Source organism: Rhincodon typus, chromosome 43 (assembly GCF_021869965.1).
Source record: "Rhincodon typus isolate 14 chromosome 43, sRhiTyp1.1, whole genome shotgun sequence".
NCBI classification, from domain to species: domain Eukaryota; kingdom Metazoa; phylum Chordata; class Chondrichthyes; order Orectolobiformes; family Rhincodontidae; genus Rhincodon; species Rhincodon typus.
The window spans coordinates 11065485-11086546 of record NC_063374.1 but is presented as its reverse complement, the minus strand read 5'-3'; the positions used below and the strand labels follow the sequence as shown (position 1 = coordinate 11086546).

Sequence of the window (21062 nt, the reverse complement as noted above, 5' to 3'; positions counted from 1 at the left end):
CAATGCCAGTTGAGCAGAAGTTGTCCATGTCTTACCTGCTAGGACATTAGTGGCTGCCTTGGGGACTGTTAATTTCATGGATGCCCAACTGGAAATGGGTCAACTTCTGCAGCTGGCATCTAAAAACATTTGAATAAGAAAAGCTTTTTCTACTTCATTCACTCCACCAGTTGAATCCAGTTCAGGTCATGCTCTGCCACTTCCATATATGGGACAACAGAATGTGGGGTCATGCCCTTTTGAGAATGAATTGAGATCAGCCTTGGCATCATTCCCAGAACCATAGGCTAGTGACAGGCTCTTTGAAGCAGCAAAATCCTTGCGCTCGGTGTTCCGACCACAGGATTCTCTGCATCACGAAAAGCACTGTTAGCAGAGCATTAAATCAAGAAAACGTAAATACACATTGAAATTTGACATTTACCATTGGAAGGGTGTGAAAAATGCAATGAGTCCATGGGTCAAACCCATAATTGATGGCTGAGTACTTTCATGTACATTATCAGGAAAAATTGGTCTCACTTGGCTGGATCCCACAGTTCTCAAAAAAAAAAATTTCAATATTCCTGAAATACATTGTGGTTATTATCACAATGTTTATGGGATCTTGCTCTGTGCAAACCAGCTGCTGCGTTTAGGACACTACAACAGTGACTACAGTTCCAAAAAGTACTTCATTAGATGTCCTGAGGTACAAGAGTGTAGGGTCAAGCTAACCACAAACCAAATAAACAACACAAGTCTAAGTCAGTGACTAGTAAAATATTTTATTGAAATCCCATAATTCATAATTTCCATTGCTGAACACTTGGAAATTCTGAACTGACTCCGCAGGGAAGAAGTATACCAAACTCACTAAAAAAAAAAAAACTTTTTTGTAAAACACCAAAAATAAGTTAAGAAATTGTCAAATGATATTTTAAAAATATGCATGCGCGGGTACGCGCACACACACATACACACATACACACGCGCGCGCGCGCGCGCACACACACAAAAACAAATACTCTTCATAAAAACACAACAGAACATACAGGTAGCTAATACTGAAACAGTTGTCCACAGCAGACACGAGCACTGACTGAGGTCTGAGAGCGGCCATCCCAGAAAAACATATACCTAAAAAAGTTCTAGTAGGTATTTAATTGACAGAATCCTGCTAGTCTAGGGTACAAAGTGTGAGAGCTGTCCATTAATGGTTTTGCAGTTCAGCTATTTCACACACATTCAATTTTGAAATCTATACGAATGCAACATTAAAATGTTGATTTCCCTCATGCTGGTTCCCTGGAGTACTGGCCATTGAGGTATTTGTATTAGCGACAATATTGCTACACTGCCAAGTTCTGCAAGGCTCAAAATGGGGCCGAGGAAAAAGGTAACAGCAAATGTTTTAACTCCAGTCCATCTCTCATTCACATGGCATATTTATCACAATTTTTTGACCAGTTTTCCCCACAAAGAATCTGGTTAAAATGCTAAGCATTAATCTAACTCAGCAGGTAATTCATTAGCTTATTCAGAAAATCAGAGAACATCTTTCAGTAAGTGCAGAAAAACCCAAATTGCTGCTCTTTACCATCTACAGGGTGGCAGAACGGTTGGAAAAAGACTGGCTTTCGAGATGAGAGACAAGAAGTGTGGGGGAAATAGGGAGTCAGGTAAATAACAGAGATAGGAACCCACAAGACAGGATCCTACTTTGGACTGTCAAATGAAGTGTAGTTGCTCTATTTCACTAAGGCATCAAAGTGGGCTGGCATGCTTTCTTTATAATCATACACAGCCAAGTTGTATTGACTGAACCAAGCAAATCTGATAATCGGCATTACCTCCTACATTCACCTATTAAATAAAGAAGATAAGTGACTCCAAGAAGTCTTATTAACTCTGTGTGAACTTATTGTGGTAATAGACAAAAGGGTATGTGTAAAAGACAGACACCAATCTGCATAAAAGTGATGTCATTATTATACACCCCAATCTGATAATAAAGACAACATTTAAAAAAGGCAATCCGATTGCTTACAGAATTGACTAACACAGGAACACCTTACGTCAGAATCAGATTTGTAAACCTGTGAATCCAAAGAAGATTTGTGGCTGTAATGGTAAAGGATGCTCTAATTTCAAAATAGCCAAATCACAATGGGAAGTCACCATGAGGGAACCAGCATCAGTCTGTAGAACACTCACATTTGTGGAGGAAGAAGAAAGTTTCAGTAGCACCACCATCCTAACCCCAGAACACACAAGGTCGCAACGGAATTCTGGATGAATAACAGCAAGAGAAAGTGTCTATCCACAACCTCACTAAATTTCCAAAAGCTCCAGAACCAAATCATTATACATTTAACCTTCACAAGAGATTCCTTCAAGGAACTCAATGGTTTCCATTCAGTCTTGGTGCATGCTGGACATTTTGTCTCATATACGACATAGTTTTGCAGGAAATAATACATGGTGCTTGTCCCTACTCCCTTTCCTGCAAATCCGTTCACTCGGAGCAGAGACATGAAACAAGTGCTGTGGAGTGACCCTGACACAGCAAAATGAGCACAGTCGATTGCCGTAGGCCACCAATAGGTAAAGTCACAGCTCCAGGCCTCAGATGCTGTAACCTGTTTATGTACAGGTGATCTGAGACAAGCAGCATTTGGGTTCCTGCAAACGAACAGACAGACCCTTGGCCTACTGCCTAGTGACTCTGGCTGGTCATCTGTAATAAAAGCTAACATATTTGAAACAATTAATGAAATTACCCTCATACATATCAGTACTCTGGAGATAGGGAGCTCAAAGTGAGCTGACACAACCAGGTGCTGCTGCCACTGTGTCATTGGGATTTGCTAACACCATAAACCAGATCTTAAAACCTGCACATCAGCTCCAAGTTGATATTAAACACATTATCCAATAGTTCTAGTTGACTCCTAGTTTTGGATTCGTGGTAGTGGTGGTGGTGGCGGTGTGGTGCTGGGAGGGGCAGCTCTTCAGGGGTCAGGTTAGCATCCCAGCAAAATCGAAAAGCATCTGCAAGGCTTTTGAGAGGATACACTGCACTGAAGCAAGGTCAGAACAGCTGTGAGTGTAAACCCTTCCTGAGGTCAGTGAACACTGACCCCTCTCTTAATTGAAAAACCATATCTGCTCATTTATCTCACCACCATGTGTAAAACGCCCCCTGTTTACATTACAGCAGTAACTACACTTCATTGGCTGGAAAGCACTTGTGATGGGAGTTTCCGAGGTGATGACAATTGCTACAGCAATCAAAGCTCCTTCTAAATTAATGGAAAGTATAGGACCCACACTGGAAATGGTTACTCCGAGTTGTAGCTGGGTGCTATGGCTGTGGAGTGGCTGAGGAGGGAGACAGGGATGCAGGAGGGAATAAGGCGAGAAGATTGGTGACCATCAGAGAGGAAGAAAGTGATGTGACCATTATGCCCTCTTCCCTGATAAGTGCCTTGAGTGTAGCTGAGGATGAGTAGCTCAGGGAGCAGTCACCACTCTTAGCTCAAGCTAGCAAGGTGGTAGCTGGATAGGTAATACTTCTGGAGAACAGTTTTCTCATCTTAAAGTTATTCAGAGTAGCTGAGATCAGGAAAATAAAGCAATTCTTGCAATGACATGAGACAAAGAGATGGAGGAGGAGAGAATCTCTCAGCCTTCACTTCTTTGGTGCAATACAAAATTAAACAACTTCAACAAGAATAAAAAGAAATGATTCCCAGTGACAGGAACAGTCAGAAGCCAGAGGTACACAGATTTGAAAAGAACTAGAGAGGCGATGAGGAATTTTGTGACACAGCAAGTTGTTACGATCTACAATGTGCATCCTGCAAGGGCAGTGGAGGCAGATTCAACAAGAAATGTCAAAATAAATTCATAGATTTGATGGAATACCTACAGTGTGGAAGCAGGCCATTCGACCCATCGAGTCCACACCAACCCTCCGAACAGCATCCACCCAGAACACCCCTCCCCAAACCCTGTCCCTGTAACCCTGCATGTCCTATGGCTAATCCACCCAGTCTGCACATCCCTGGACACGATGGACAATTTAGCATGGCCAATCCACTTAACCTGTACGTATTTGGACTGTGCCACCGTGCCACCTAAATGCAATAAAAAGGTGGAAGGGAAATGCTTGCAAGGCTGTGGGGAAACTGAAGGGAAAGTGGAAAAATTGAGATACATTTTTTAAAAGAGCTTTTGACATGATGGGCTGGAATGGATTCTTCTGAGAGTCAGAATTGTAGGAAAACTCAACATTGCTCAAGTAAACCTTCATCCCATGGACTCTCTAAGATCTCTGATCTCATCACACCTCTCCAATCAATATCTGTCACATTCACCAACCTTCCTCCCCATTGACTAATGTTCTCACACTGAGATTTTGTCCATACAAGAGAAAAGCTCAGTTTATGTTTTTAACACTAATTCATATTTTAAAAGAAATCAAGTAAAATAAACGGTGATCAGGACCTCAACTCTTCTTAGGTCATTCTGAACCAATGGAGCAGGGCTCAGTCTCAAGGCTGCAGTTAGATGATGCTGCAGCAATAGGAGTGCCACTTAAGGACAGCAACACACTCTTACATCTTGCTTTTGGCTATCATGTATACGAATGAAGAACACTCCAACATTGTTCAAGTACTGCAGTCATGTGGAATACAGACTGTGTCTCCCCTTACCCACCCATCCTTCAGCTATCTGCTTATTAACTCACCAACACTCTTCCTCACCACCCAAGACTCAGTCAATCAACATAAGGTCCCTTTTCAGGTTTCACAAAGGAAATATTAGTCTTCACTTTTAGTTATTCCATCATCTTCAGCCACCTGGTCCTAAAGGATGGACAGACAGCTTCTCCCTCAAGCAGACAAGGACAGCATTCTAGAAATCTTCTAGCCATCCAAGAACCGGAAGGATACGGAAGATTCAAAACAGCAAGTGAACAGAGTGGGAACAGGAGAGAAGGGACTGGAGGGACCAGAATAATGTCCACTTGATAATGTCCACTGGGAGTCTCAAAGACAATCCTATTTAATTGGACAATAAACACTTCTGGGTCGGCTCCAGTTAATATAGAACTGAAAATGGCCAATTAGACTGACCCCCTTTCCCCCAAACCATCCCAAGATCCAGGACTGACTTCTCTCTCATCTCCAGGGTCTCGTCCAGGACAGACATTCTTCTCTTCCCACCCCCAAATATATCTGTCTCCTCCTGAGATCCACTTGCTCCTCTCTTCCACTAAGGTGATGAGTGAACCCCTCTACCTCTGATGCTGGGATCCAGGACTGACCTCTATCTCCAATCCTTGGGTCCAGGATTCACTTTCTTCTCCCATCCCAGGCTTCAGACTGATTTCCCCTTTCCCGTCCTGGGGTTCAAGAACTGATCCCCTTCTCACCTCCTGGGAACCAGGACTGACCCCCACACACACATTCCCAAAATACAAGGTGATCTTGATTTAATCCTTCTCAGGGTGAATAGAGGTAAGCAGATCACTGCTTTGTAGTGTTACAGATTCGGGAGGTCAGATCTCCCAAATGTTGACAAAGCACCAGAAAGTTAAAACCTTACTTTTCTTTTTAAAAACTAAAGCTTTGAAATTAATGAACAAAAAAAAGCCTTAAAACTCTGTTTTGTTGTTGATTGTAGCTACGATGCTTGCAGTCCTGGTTTTCACTGATTGCAGCTACAATGCTCTTTAAGTTAGTTGATCTCATCTACAATGTTTATGACTTCACTGGTTGTAGGTACGATGCTTACAGTCTTTGTTGATCGTAGCTAAGATGCTTGCATCTTTGTTGATCACAGCTGTGACACCCAGGGCCATGGTCGATCGTAGTTACGATGCTTGTGGTCTTGGGTGGAACTCAGTGTGCAGAGGATGATGGTGATTCAAGCTGGATACCGATGAGGGAGGGGAGGTGCTGCGAGCTAACCGAAGACAGGATGGGCCGTGGGTTCTGTCGAGCTCCTGGGGGCAGTGCAACTGCAGGCCGGATCAGTGGAGGAGGTGGTTGGTTGAGTGGAGGCCGGGACAGGAGGAAGCGGCCCTGCTGTAGGGGAGGTGGCTGCCTGTGGAGGGCAGGGGCTGCAGGCAGGCTCGGTCTGAGCAGCGGCGGAGGCTGTGAGAGGGTCGCTGGGGTCACTGGGGCGGCAGCAGGGGTCGGAGTGGGCGGAGCTGGGGCAGCAAGCACGGGCGTCACTTGGACCTACGGAAAGAGAAGGAGAAGGGGTGGGGGAGGCAGGGGTTAATGATCATTGTGAATGGACACAAAACTTGATCCAAATACACAAACCGACAGAACTCAGCCAGCTGATCCCACCCCACACTCCTGCAAACTCAACTCCTGATTTATTCAAATGTAACCAGTAGCCTAATGCCCTCTCCAACTCAAAGACAAACACTTCCATCCCATCCCTCACAACAGGGCAGCATGTTACTCATGTACCTCGGCCTCCTCTTCTGCCTCCTCTTCGCTGCTAGCTAGTGATGGGTTGCAGGCACCACCATCGTCCAGTCCCGACAGAGTGCCAGCATTGCCCTGCACCTCCTGCTCTGCCTCCCATTCCTGCAGAATCTCCTCCAGGTTGAAACGGCGACGGTAACTGATAAAGAAGGTCTTCACCTGGGTCAGTGTCTTGTTCCCGATCACTTCTGCAATGGCCTGGAAATTCCGCCCATATTTACGAATTCCTGAACACAGAAACATTTTGGGATTTTTTTTCCTTTGGTGTGGAGTTGGGGAATTTCCATCTTCCAACATGCTATCCGAAACAGAGACACAGAGACACACAGCGTTCCTCATACTCCAAGCCCCCTCCCCATTCTTTGTCACTGAGACAATGAGATGATTGGTGCCCACGTCCAGTTGATATAGAGTACACAAGTTTGAATTTATTCCACCTCCCTCACTCCCCACAGCATCTCAACATAGCTTCATTCAACAAGGCTTGGATCGGGAAGTGACTGCAGGGGAGACAGAGAAAGAGAGACAGAGAGCCAGAGTTTAAAACACCAGCGTCTTTCTGATTTGACAGGTCAAGTCAAGCACCATCTAGTGCATGAGCGGACTCTGCCTAGTTGAGGAGAGACTCTACAGCCTCGGACTGAATGAGATCACTTGTGCCAGAATGGAGCTACTCAGGAAATAACATGCTATCAACCAAAATAAAGGAGGGTGGAGAAGCACAGCGGTGGAGCCTGCAGTATTCACAAAGATGTGTGGATACCTTGAACAGCCAGGAGCTGCTCCTCGGTCGTCCAGCGAGAGTTGAGCTTCAAATTGGACTGTGGAGACGGAGAACGAGAGAATTATAACACAAAGTATATTTAAAACAAACTACACTAGTACATGTCATGATGTCAGCTCAAAAAAATAAACAAAGTCCCATTTCTCCAGTGGACTATCAGAAATACTGGACATCCCAAAACACATTACAGTCGATGAAGGACTTTGTGAAATGTAGTCACTGTTGTATTGGAGGAAACCAGTTTTGCACGCAGCAAGATCCTACACATGAATGACAAAACAATCAGCACTTTATTTTGGTGATGTTGGTCGAGGAAGAAAAATTGGTCCCAGGACTTTGGGAGAGCACTTCGCTGCTCTTTCAGACAGCAGCCATGGAAATATTTAAAACATGAACCAGAAAGGGCAGGCCAGATAACAGTGCAGTGCTCCCTCACTACTGACTCTCTGATAATACAGCACTGCTTTATCCCTGACCCTCCGACAGTGCGACGCACCCCAGTGCTGACTCTCCTCGACTGGGAAGTCACCTTGGATTAGAAGGCCACTAGTGGAGATTAGAAATCCAGCACAATAGGATGGGCCAAATGGTCTGTTTTCTGCTTCAGCACTTTTTTGATTGTATGAGATCTGATCAGTAAATATTCTTACTATTCGAGGAGCAGTTGAAATTAGTGTTCCAAGAGCCAATACTCCTTCATCAAACCAGTATCACAAAACCTGTGCAACTCAGCTCAGACTGAACCAATCTCTAAAATGTCTGAATAACACCAACACATTATCACTGTAGTAATGCAGGCACTGGAGGGTAAAGGCAATACACCACAGAAGGGAGGGTTAGTCATATGACACTCATACCTCTGGTGGTCGCAGTTTATCGATCCCCCCATCCAGTGTTTGCTTTAATGAGCTGTTTATCTGTTTTATTGTCTGAACCTATGGCACAGGAGGGAGACAAAAACATTTACATCTTCGGCAATAATTCATTAACTGCTTCTTTCCCTAAGTGATCCCAGTTATCTAGTTTCTGCCGTACCTCCCAATCCCGTCTTCCATAGAAATTCATTAAATTTCATCCTTTACCCATCAAGTACTTCCATGACAGGGACAGTACAGGGTTGACACAGAGTAAAGTTCCCTCTACAATGTACCCATCAAACACTCCCAGGACTATGACTCTATGACAGGCACAGGACAGGATGAGATACAGACTAAAATTCCCTGTATACTTGGCCCATCAAATACACCCAAGGCAGATCAACCAGGCATTTAATAGGGTACTCTCTACTGTTACCAGCATGATTTTTTAAATTTTGCCTCTCTGCCATCTTGTAACTTAAATTACTAAATAATGAATCATTCTTGCTGGAGGGTTCACGGGATGGGGTGTCGGCAGCCAGACAGTTTTCTCCAACTCAATGCAACATTGGATTCTAAACAGCAGAAAAATCAAATCCTTTCGCTTTTCGTGTGTCTTTGACTTCAGAGATGGAAGGTCAGGATTTAAATCACTGCTGGTCCAGTTAATATACTGCGCCATCATTCTACTCCACCCCCCTCCCCAAATTCCAGACCTCGCATTTCCCCTGTACATCACCTGACGCTTGATGGAGATGAGCTGTGAGTCCAACTGTCGAAGAGAGATGGTGGCAGCATTGGGGTTAGCAGAGACTCCAGCAACCTCATCTTGGCTGAGGTACATATCCTTAGGTGGCCGTCTCTTTGAGCGTGGCGGATGATGGCGATACTGGATGCTCTGCGACTCTCTCTTCACTGACACTGATTTGCCATTTGTGGGTTTCTGTTCCCCGGAGCGCTATGGGGAGGGGAAGAGGGAGAATCACAAGCAATATTTAAAATAAGTTTTGTTCTGAGTCACTCAGTTTTTTAAATATCTTGCCATAACTTTCTCTTTTAATTCACCTATAGTAATCCTACCGTGCTTTGCAGGCCCGAAATGATTATGAGCACCTTCTTGAACTGTTGCAATCACTATGCTATTCATGATAGACATTTCCAAAGATAGTAGGAACTGCAGATACTTGAGAATCTGAGATAACAAGGTGTAGAGCTGGATGAACACAGCAGGCCAAGCAGCATCAGAGGAGCAGGAAAGCCGATGTTACGGGCCTAGACCCTTCTTCAGAAATGGGGGAGGGGAAGGGGGTTCTGAAATAAATAGGGAGAGAGGGGGAGGCGGATAGAAGATGGATAGAGGAGAAGATAGGTGGAGAGGAGACAGACAGGTCAAAGAGGCGGGGATGGAGCCAGTAAAGGTGAGTGTAGGTGGGGAGCTGGGGAGGAGATAGGTCAGTCCAGGGAGGACGGACAGGTCAAGGGGGCGGGATGAGGTTAGTAGGTAGGAGATGGGGGTGGGGCTTGAGGTGGGAGGAGAGGATAGGTGGGAGGAAGGACAGTTTAGGGAGGCGGGGACGAGCTGGGCTGGTTTTGGGATGCGGTAGGGGGAGGGGAGATTTTGAAGCTTGTGAAGTCCACGTTGATACCATTGGGCTGCAGGGTTCCCAAGCGGAATATGAGTTGCTGTTCCTGCAACCTTCGGGTAGCATCGTTGTGGCAAACTGCAGGAGGCCCAGGTTGGACATGTCGTCTGCGGAATAGGAGGGGGAGTTGAAATGGTTCGCGACTGGGAGGTGCAGTTGTTTAGTGCGAACCGAGTGTAGGTGTTCTGCAAAGCGGTCACCAAAACCTGTACAAATTGCATTACTGTTGTTGCAACCCCTACCCCCATTCACCCAAATACTTAAATGCCAAGAAACTAGAAATAAAAGCAGAAATATTGGAGATATAGTGGACAGGTACAAGCAAGATGGATTGAACCTTTATCTTGAGGAGGCCTTTACCCTGAAGGCTTGTCAAAGTTACATTTGAGTGATGCTGAAAAACAATTGGACCACATTTGCTAAATAAACCAGATTGTGCTAAGAATTACACTGACAATCAAATCAGGACTGTCAGCCAGGCTTGCATTGTGGCACACTTCTATATACAAGCTACATACATTAATTTACCGTTTCTTTGCAAACGGTTGCAAACGGAAAGAACCTATTGTAATTGGTCAAACTCAACAAAATAGGTGATAGCCGTACTCTGGTGCATTTCTCACGGCGGTGCCTTGAGCAATCAGAGTCAACCTGCCTAGTATAATTTTAAACAAAGCTTGGATGTTAACTACCAGTCAACATCTGCCTGATGCATGATCCATGGATACGTCTCTATCAAAGTTAAACCAGTCTGCACTCTCCCCGATACAGTATAAATGTTGCTTTACCTTTTCTTTCATACTCTTTGTGAATTGTCCAAATGAATGCAAGAGCTTTGACAAAGTGTGTCTTTTTTCAGAAATACTCACATTCTGTCCAACCAGGTGACCAGTTACAAGTTATATTTGTTATTTTTCTTGCCCTCTCTTGTTCACTTTTCAATTTTTTTTCAGACAGCAGTTATTCAGGGACCTGGCATTCACACATACTATAGACATATCTTTTAATTTCATTGTGTCTATAATCCCCCTTCCTTCAGCCAAACAATGTGTACATAACCTTTTGTCATTTCGTCTTTCCTGCCCCCAATACATGCCTACTGACATGATTGCAGACCTTTCCTTCTGTTTCCCAACCACAACACTATTTTTCATTTACTACATTTCTAACTTTTCGCAGGTCACATGTCGGAGCAGCGTTCTTTGTTCTGAAAAACTGACTTGAAACATGCTTTTTGACTTGCTGAGTTCTCTTACATTTTCTGTTTCTAAGATTTGTAGCATCCTGAGCATTCTGCTTTTGTGCAGTTTATAAAGAGCTCTGCTTTGACTCCCATCTGGAGTAACTGAGTTCAGTTCTGACCCCTCAGGTGGGAAATGTTGGCCTTGGAAGAGTGTAGCACAGATTCACTAGAAGGTTAAGCTATGGGGACTAGATACAAAAACTGACCCTTGTATTCCCCCATGTAAAGGAGATTAAGGGGTGATCTCAATGAGTTGTTTCTGTGTTACTTGTTCTTTCATGGGATGTGTGGGTCACTGGCAAGGTTGCTCATCCCCAATTACCCCTAGAACTGTGTGCCTTGTTGGGACATTTCAGACAGTTAAGAGTCAAACACATTGCTACAGGTCTGGAGTCACATGTAGGCCAGACTGGATAAGGACAGAATTGCTTCCCTAAAGGACATTAATGAAGCAGACATTTTTTTCTTTTAACAACAATTCCATATAGTTCCACCAGTACTTGTTTCTAAGTTACTAAGTCTAGTTTTCAATTCCAGATTAATTAAATTTCAATTTCACCATCTGCCATGATGGGATTTGACCCTCTGCCTTTATAAGTAGCCAGGCCTCTGAATTCACTGACAATATCATTCTAACATGCTTTCCCTCTGTTTAGGATGCTTAAAGCTTTTGATGGCACTGACAGAAGGTATTTCCTGTGATCCATAACAAGTAAACAGAAACTTAAAATCCCAGCCACGTTAATCAGCTAGTGATGTCAGAAAGCACTTCAAACGTCTGCAACACTTTCATCCGAAAAGCTGTTGCTGCTGGGGGTCAATCGAAACTTTCAAAATAGTAGCAGATAGGTTTCGATTGGATAAGGGATGAAAGGATGTACAGCAAAACCAATCAGCAGGAATGGCAGTAAAAGTTTAAAGGGCTGAATAGCCTCCTCCTGCTCCAAAGCCAAGACCATACCCCAAGATCAAGTGGAACAGCCACTTCGGAAAATTACTGAATGGCGATGAACTTTAGCAAGGGGTAAGGATAGGAATCCCATGGATATTTCAGCATTAGATAGCACTCTAATTCAGGACAAATCCAAAAACTGAGCAATGAGTTAAACCATTCAGTTGAGAACACTGGACAATCTGAACACAAAGGGTGCAACTTATTGTCGATGGTTACCCTGTACAGAGTGTGAAGAAGAAAAAAGAAACCTTACCTCCCTCTTGACATCAGGCTCATAATCACTGTCGTCTGCAATCTGCACTGTCACTTCTTCTGCCTCATCATTACTACAACACAGAAGAAAAACACATAAAATGAAAAGTTTTAGAGATAAAGCAGGGACTGAAATAGCTTTCAGTTCTTGGCTGATTTTCAGAAACGGGGGTTCACTTTCTTCGTCTGAGATTCATGAATGGAGCCACATGTCCTGCTTGTCCAAAAGTGTTTTTATTTCTCGAGCCCAGCTGGTGAAAGGATGGGTTTAACTGAATCACAGAGGTCCCCAGTTTGTTTTCCTCTGTCAGCAGCCAAGAGAACCTCCTGATGGAAAGTATATCCATCGGAGGATAGGCTCAGGCTGGATTGCTATGTCATGCTATCTGCGGGTTATAGCTACGTGACAACACTGAGCAAGAAACTGCCATCATATTCAAAGTTGTCCAGATAGTACTTTGGATTTTTTTTTTGCAGGGGGTGGGTGGGTAATGGTGACATGCAAGAACAATTCACAGACCTGTCTTCCCGCTCCTTCTTGTGCACCAGCTTGCGAGCTTGTCGATCCATCACACTTGTTCGAGTTCGGGTCTTCTTCCAGGAGTAGTAGTATTTCACCAGGCTGGAGATGAGTTTGTCTGGTAACTATAAGAAAAGGAGGGTATCACTGACACACTGCATTATTCATCAAAAACCACCATCAAATTCTGCCAGAATCAGCCTTGCTGTCCCAAGCCTCCAGTGATTGTAAATAAAACAAAAACATGCATTACTCCAATGCCTTTTGTTACTTCAGGACATCTCAAATTGCTTCACATCCAATGAAGGATGTTCTTCTCACACACACTCTCCATTATAATGTTTTTTACTCATGTGAGATGTGGGTATAGCGAGCTAGGGCAGCATTTATTGCTCATCCTAACTGCCCTAGAGAAGCTGGTGATGAGCGGTTATCTTAAACCACTGCATTCTTGTGTAATGTAAGTAGATTCACAATGCTGGTCAATAAAATGAATGTGAAAGATGGTGGATGGGTTACCACTCAAGTAGACTGCTTTATCCTGGATGGTGTGAAGTTTTTACACATCCAGTCAGGCAAGTGGTGAGTAATCCGTCTCACTTCTGACAATGTAGCCACAGTATTTATACAGTGGATCCAGTTCAGTTTCAAGACAATGGTAGATTTCCATTGGGGGGTTCAGCAGTGGTAATGTAATAAATATACAACACAACTGTTAGATTCTCTCTCGTTAGAGATGGTCATTGCCTGGCACTTGCATAGAGCAGATGTTACTTCCTACTTGCCAGGACTCAGAGCCTTTGCAGTATGCAGTGGAATCAGCTGTTTCTTAATATTATGTGGAGTTAACTGAATTGGCTGAAGACATGCATCTGAGATTCTCAGGACTTCAGGGACAGGCCAAGATGCATAATTCATTTGGCTTTTCAGGCTGAAGTTCGATGCAAATTCTTCAACCCCATCTTTTGAACTTATGTGCTCCCCATCCTTTGACAAAGTACTGCATGGTAGGTTGTTGAGTAAGGCTAAATCTCATGGGATCCAGAGAGAGAGCTAGCCAATTGCATACAAAATTGGCTTGATGGTTGAAAACAGAGGGTAGTGGTAGAAGGTTGTTTTTCAAACTGGAAGCCTGTGACCAGCGGTGTGCCACAGGGATCAGTGCTGAGTCCACTGTTATTGTCATTTATATAAATGATTTAGATGAGAATTTGGTTATGGTATGTACTTTGGGTATGGTTAGTAAGTTTGCAGATGACACCAAGAATGGTGGTGTAGTGGACAGTGAAGAAGGTGATCTGGGAGTACAGAGAGATCTTGATCAACTAGGTCAGTTGGCTGAGGAATGGCAGATGAAGTTTAATTTAGATAAATGCAAAGTGTTGCATTTTGGTGGGTCAAACCAGGGCAGGACTTACACAGTAAATAGAAGGGCCCTGGGGAGTGCTGTAGGACAAAGAGATCTAGGAGTACAGGTTCATAATTCCTTGAAAATGGAGTCACAGGTAGTCAGGGTGGCAAAGAAGGCTTTTGGCACGTTTGCTTTCATCAGTCACAGCATTAAGTATAGGAGTTGGGACGTCTTATTGCAGCTGTACAAGATGCCACATTTGGAGAATTGGCTGCAGTTTTGGTCACCCGACTTTAGAAAGGATATTAATAAACTAGAAAGAATACAGAAAAGATTTACTAGAATGCTACCTGGACTGGAAGGTTTGAGTTATAAACAGAGGTTGGATAGGCTGGAACTTTTTCGTTTGGAGCGTAGGAGACTGAGGGGTGACCTTATAGAGGTATATAAAATCATGAGAGACATAGATAAGGTAGATAGCGGACAGCTTAACCCTGGGGGTGGGTGTGTGTGGATGTGTGAAAGAGGGGGTCTAAAACTGGAGGGCATAGGTTTAAGGTGAGAGGGAAGAGATAAAAAAGAGGGGCAATTATTTCACACAGAGGGTGGTGAAATGTCTGGAACGGACTGCCAGAGGTAGTGGCGGAACTGAATACAATTTCATTATTTAAGAAACATTTGGACAGATACATGAATGAAATAGGTGTGGAGGGATATGGACCAAATGCAGGCAAATGGGACTAGTTTAAATTGTGAGAACTGGGCAGCTTGGGCAAGTTGGACCGAAGGGCCCGCTTCCTTGCCGTACACCTCTATGACTCTATCACCAAGTATAGGGATATTTATGGAACCTCCTTCTCCAGTGAATCATTTAGACACCCATCATTATTCAAGACTGAAAGTGGAAGGACTTCAGAGCTGATCCATTGTTTGTGGGGTCACATAGCTTTATCTAATCCATGCTGGTTACACTGTTTGGCATGCAAGTGGACCTGTGTTGTAACTTCATCAGGCTTACATCTCATTTTTAGGTATGCCTGGTGCTGCATGCCTTCCTGTACTCTACACTGAACCAGACTTTACCCCTTGCTTGGGTGATAATGGCAGGGTGAGGGGATATTCTAGGCCATGAGGTCACAGATTGTGGGCGAGAACAATTCTACTTCTGTCAGTGGCCCACAGCACCACACAAATGCCCAGTCTTGAGTTGTTACATCTATTTGAAATCTCATTCAGCATGTTGGTACTGCAATAGCACAAGCTGGACAATATGAAGATGGTATTTCACTCATCGTGGTCAATGCAACTGATACGGTCACGGACATGTGCTCCAAATAAATTGCTGTGGAAGAGGTGACATACATTTTCCACTCTTGTTGGTTCCCTCAACATCTGACACAAAGTCAGTCTAGCAGCTACGTCCTTTAGGACTCTACTGGCTCTGCCAGTAGTGGTACCACTGAGACATTCTTGGTGGAGGAGATGGAAACCCACACCCAGATTACATTCTGTGCCCTTGTAACTCTCAGTGTGCCCTCCAAGTGATGTTTAAGGAAGAACCAGCTCTTCATTTGCTGAGACAGGGCAGTAGATGGCAACACGGCAGCTTCCGTATTCACATTCGACCTTGGCATGAGTTTCCTTGCCCATATTTCATCTGACATCATGAGAATTGAGGTCCACAGTCAATGATGAGGACTCCCAGGAAAACTCCCTCTTGACTGTATACCACCGTTCTACCATCTTTGGTGGGCAGGACATACCTTGGAATGGTGATGGTGGTGTCTGGGACATTGTCTCTAAGATATTATTCTATGAGAAGGATATTGTTTGACTAGTCTGTTGTACAGATTTCCCAGGACTAACAGGGCCTTTCAGTGAAACTGTCATATCTGGTACTCTGATCAATAACGGGTAGCTCATCTGGTTTCCTTCCTTTTATCGGACGTTGAAATTGTTAAATACAACTGAGTGGCTTGTTAAGTCATTACAGCTGACACTTAGGAGTCAACCACATTGCTGTGGGTCTACAGTAATGTGCAGGCAAGACCAGATGAGGATATCCCTCCCCAAAAGGACATTCAAGAATCAGGTAGGATTTTACAACAAACCAACAGTGGTTATATTGTCAAAATTAGATGTTCCATTGCAAATTTATTAATTGAATTCAAATACTTTCTGTGGAGGAGTATGGCCCCAGGACTTTTAGCATGGGTCTCTGGATTGCTAGTCCAGTGACAATGTCACTACGTCATCACAACTCAGTATCAACTGTCACAGTGACCACACTCTCTATCAGAAGTCTATCTGAATAAAGCAACACTCAGTTCAACTCCTGAGTGGCTGGGGAAATGAGCAGCTGAGGCTAGATGCCCTCCTATCATGTTCATATTCTCACTATACCCAGTGAAACAATCCTGACCCATATCACATCACTGGGGGGACATGTGAATTTTTCGTCATGCAACATTCGCACCCTGATTGGGTACAACAGCAGCCAGGATCCATCACGAACATTCTCACCATTTGCTGGATGCGCTGGAAGCTCTTCCCATGGAAACTAAAGGCCTGTTCAAACAGCACTTTATCTTCCACAGTCCATTCATCCGGGAAAGGAGTGAAATTGGCCAAGTCAGCGAGCGATTTATCGACATCATGCTTATGCCACAAGAGCATTCCCAGTGCCTGGGTGGAGAAAGAGAAGGATGAGATCAGCAGAAAGCTTTTAATGATGCATCTTGGGAGGATTATCAAGGCAATGGAGCACATAGTAAATGGCAGGGCCCTGGGTAGTACAGAGGAACCTTGATGCGCATGTCCACAGATTTTTGAAGGCAACAGAACATGTAGATTAAGTAGTTAAGGCAGCCTATGGGACACTTTTCTTTATTAGACAAGGCAGAATACAAGAGCTACGAGGTTATGGTGGAGCTGTATAGAATATTAGTTAGGCCAGAGCTAAAGTATTGTGCACAGTTCTGTTCACCACACTACAGGAAGGACATGATTGCACTAGAGAGGGTACAGGGTAGATTCACCAGAATGCTGCCTGGGCTGGACATTTTCAGGTATGAAAATAAACAACACAGGCAGGGGTTGATTGCCTTGGAGCAGAGAAAGCTAAGGAGGCTGCTAATTGAGGTCAACAGTAATATAAAGTAATGGCAATACCCTTTTCTCCTTAGTAGAAGAGGCAATTACCAGGGACCAAAAATGCAAGATAAGGGGCACTGGGTTTAGAGGGTATTTATGGAGAATTTTTTCACCCAATATCTGGAACTCTCTGCCTCAAAGGTGGGAGATGAGGGACCATCACAACATTTAAATAATATTTAGATGAACACTCAAAATGCCACAGCATACAAGTTTATCGGCCAAGTACTGGGAAGGGCGATTAGTGTAGATAGGTGCTTGATGACCAATGCAGACATGGGCTTAAAGGCCTCTTTTCATGCTGTAATACTTTACGGCTCTGTGTGAACTGGCCAGACAGACAGAGTGTGGGTGGGGGGACAACAGAGGCCGCATGCAGGGACAGAGAGGGTGTGGGCGGGGATGGAAAGAGAGGGAGCCCTTTTGTGAGTGGGGGAGGGGGGCAGACAGGGAGGGACAAAGCAGGAAAGAGTGAAGGAGGGAATGAGATGGGCAACAGTGAAAGTTGGAGACAGAGATATATTAGCATGCTGCACATCAGCTTGTTTATGATCATCTCTCCTCACTTCATCCAAGCTCTCTACCCATCACCCCAATTGTTTCAGATACACTCCAGTCCATCAAAACTACGATCCATGCAATCTATCGTCAAAACTTTCTGTCCTCTTACACTAACTTCCCACAACTAAATCCCTCGATTAGATTACAGTCCATAACTCAATCCCAGATATCTTCCTTCTATACATAAGCCCACCCCCCCAAACCCCTCAATTTGATTCCAATTTGCAACACACCCCTGAGCATGAATTTTTTAATGTAACCCTACCTCCTCACCCAGAACCTCACCCCTTAATTAGATTCCAGGCTATGACTCACTCCAGTAAATGAGTGAAATCTTAACCATACCTGTTCTATGTTGTACCCATGCTTCTCCTTGGCCATGGCGATATATTCGTCAACTGAAAGAAAGATGTAGGGTTAGAAAAGTACACAAAATTGGGATTGTTCCATCAGTGAAAAAGAGAACTGCCTAAAAGAAAAATTCAGGCTTTGGACAGCATTCTAATATTTAGCAGTATCATACTAGGGACAGGCTTGAAAATTACTCCATTTTGGTTCACCAAGATTAGTCAATTTGCTAGCTCTTTCTTTAACTGGTCCCTTTAATAGTTGTCTTTCTCTGCAACTGGTCTATCGGCTTTCTATCTCTCTCTGATTAGCTCTTTGGCTGTCTCCCTCTCTCTCTGTGACTGGCTTACCCATCATCCCTCCCTCTCTGTGACTGGCCTTCCCATCACCTCTCTTCCTTTTCCTCTCTCTCTCTCTGCAACTGGCCTACCCATTGCCCCTCTCTCTCAGCAATTAGTATACCAATTGCAGTGCTCTCTCTCTCTCTCTCTCCCAACTGGCCAACCCTTCACTTCTTTCTCTCTCTCTCTCTGTGACTGGCCTATTCACTGCTTCTTTGACTGGCACCAACGTCCCCTCTAAGCAGTGCACGCAGCTGCTCCAGTGTTCTGTGTATGTCAATCACAGCACTGACTTTCACTTTTGGAAGTCGCTGCCACATACGATCTTCAGAGGCCCATACAACTAGTAAGGAAGTTAGAGGGAATGCTGATTGATACACCATCTAACATCAATAACTTTCACGCCTTTCATCATCGATGCACAGTGGAAGCACTGTCTCACCGTGCATCATCTGTATTAACTCATCAAGGCTCCTTCAACAAACAGCACTTTCTGAACCCATGACTTCTACCAGCCAGAAAGATGAGCAGCAGATACATGGGGCCACAATCAGCTGCAAGATCCTCTCCAAGCCACACACTATCCTGATTTGGAACGAACACTGTGCCTTCATGGTCATTGGCTCAAATCTTGGATATCCAACCATAATAGCACTGTGGGTGCCCTGACACCTCAAAAACTGCAACAGTTGAAAACTGCAATAGCTCACCATCACCTTTTCTAGGGCAATTAGGAATGGGCAAAAAATACTAGCCTAGCTAGTGAAATCCACATTCCACGAATGAATGAAAAAAGTTGTTTGCCATTCTTCACTTCCGAAGAATGTCAATAACGAAACTGAGGTTCTTCATTTCTACCTTAGATCAGATTCAGGGAAGCTGAATTTTCGGTATTGGAATCGAGATCTTACCGACAACACTTACGTTTTGCATCAGAAATGTTGTGGTTGGGAGACCATACCAACATGCCTTTTGTATCCTTCTCACTGAAACGGGAAGCACTGTCTGTAAAAACACAAATGGAAGTTCAGCTATAAGTAAAATGGGAACTCATTTACACATGCTGCTGGAGAATAAGGAAAATTATCACATGGTTGCCTAAGCTATGTTTTTGCCTTGAGAATTCTCTATTCTTAAGCTTTCCATATCAGTTTATTTATGGGTCTGCGTATTTAACTAATGAGATTTCTGTAACATTAACACTGTTACCCTCTATGTAGCTGAAACTTTTTAAAGGCTATTTTAGTGGATTCCAGAAGGAGAGGGGAGGCCACCTCAGTATATGTGAGAGGTTAACTTCTGAGCATTTGGTGTTACAGGGGGAGCTCTGTGTTCTGATTGAACATAATGTACTGCTTTGTGTCTGCAGTTCCCTCCTCTGGATAATTTCCTCTTAGGAATCGGTGGAGATCTGTCCTGATCCACTTATCAATGAAATCACGGTGACCTGTATCCTAATTTTATCTGCTTGCCTATTCTATAACTCACAACATTGTTAACACCAAAAAAAACCTACTAATCTCAGTTTTCAAATCCTCAACTGATTACACACAGCCTCATCAGCACTTTGGGACAATGATGTAGATTTCCACTTTCAACAGCCTAGCTCTAATTTTAAACGTCTGCCCCCTTGTTCTGCATTCCCCCACCAAACAGCAACGTTTCTCTTTAACTACCTGACTGACCCTTTAATTATCTTAAACCTTTTCAATCAGATTACCCATAATCGTCTAATCACATGTTCTTAGAATTTATCCCAGTGAATGCTGTAAACTGTGTGGGTACTCAACAACAGAAAGCCGTGTTAAAGCCACAAACATGTTGCCCCCATCAACCGACTGTGTTTTAGTCCTGGATTCATCCTGTGCAATTTATCTTTCCTGTGGCACAGCGCTGAATGCAGTAGTCCAGATGTGATCTAACTAGAACTTTAAGTAAACTTTCTCCCCATTTGTTCTCCACATGCTCCTCACATTAGCCTTTTTAATGGATTTTCCTAACCACCAGATAAAATGTCTGGAGTTGGATTTTCCCATACATATATGACAATCATCTTGTCCCGACAAACCTGCACTGCAGGTGTACAACAACTAGGTAAACAGGGAAAGGCAGAAATGTCTCCCTAATCTGTATATTGTCACTTCTTTGCAGCTTTTGTTTCATACAAGTTACTCATTATAGCAAGTGTCATGTACACCTCAAGACCAATGTACGCATGGCCAGTTTACAGATGGAAATCGTACCTGGATGACATTCTGGAACAACAGCCTGGTAATCGGATCCAACCCGGATCATACTGTCTAAAGTAGAAAAAAAGGACACAAAGTTAAAAAATCAAAGTTAAATAGGGCATAGGCAATTTTGAGTGGGGGGTGGCGTTGAAGCTATGAAAAGGGGTAAAACTGTGGGATTTCACCCAATGACAATCAAACATATGGAGAGGAGATAGCAAAGTGAGACTTGGAGACATGCAGTCAGCATCACTGAGGGGAGCGGGTGAGGTGAGGGCCCTGTGACAGGCAGTCAGCATCACTGAGGGCCCTGTGACAGGCAGTCAGCATCA

The 21062-nt window shown here is 43.9% G+C and overlaps 1 protein-coding gene across 3 annotated transcripts in view; it reads right to left on the bottom strand.

The window, feature by feature from the left end:
* Positions 1-743: 743 nt before the first annotated feature.
* rcor2 (REST corepressor 2) overlaps positions 744-21062 on the bottom strand; it is a 32518-nt gene continuing 12199 nt past the window's right edge. The window contains exons 3-13 of one of the 3 annotated variants that reach the window (XM_048619753.1): positions 20743-20799; positions 19424-19504; positions 18156-18208; positions 16620-16781; positions 12746-12870; positions 12227-12299; positions 8872-9090; positions 8133-8210; positions 7255-7312; positions 6474-6718; positions 744-6233 (exon numbers count right to left, since the gene is read on the bottom strand). In XM_048619753.1, coding sequence (XP_048475710.1) covers positions 5892-6233; positions 6474-6718; positions 7255-7312; positions 8133-8210; positions 8872-9090; positions 12227-12299; positions 12746-12870; positions 16620-16781; positions 18156-18208; positions 19424-19504; positions 20743-20799 — 1493 coding nt within the window. In that variant the 3' untranslated portion in view covers positions 744-5891. The remainder of the gene's footprint in view (positions 6234-6473; positions 6719-7254; positions 7313-8132; positions 8211-8871; positions 9091-12226; positions 12300-12745; positions 12871-16619; positions 16782-18155; positions 18209-19423; positions 19505-20742; positions 20800-21062) is intronic. The other 2 variants (XM_048619754.1, XM_048619755.1) reach the window with 2 other exon arrangements.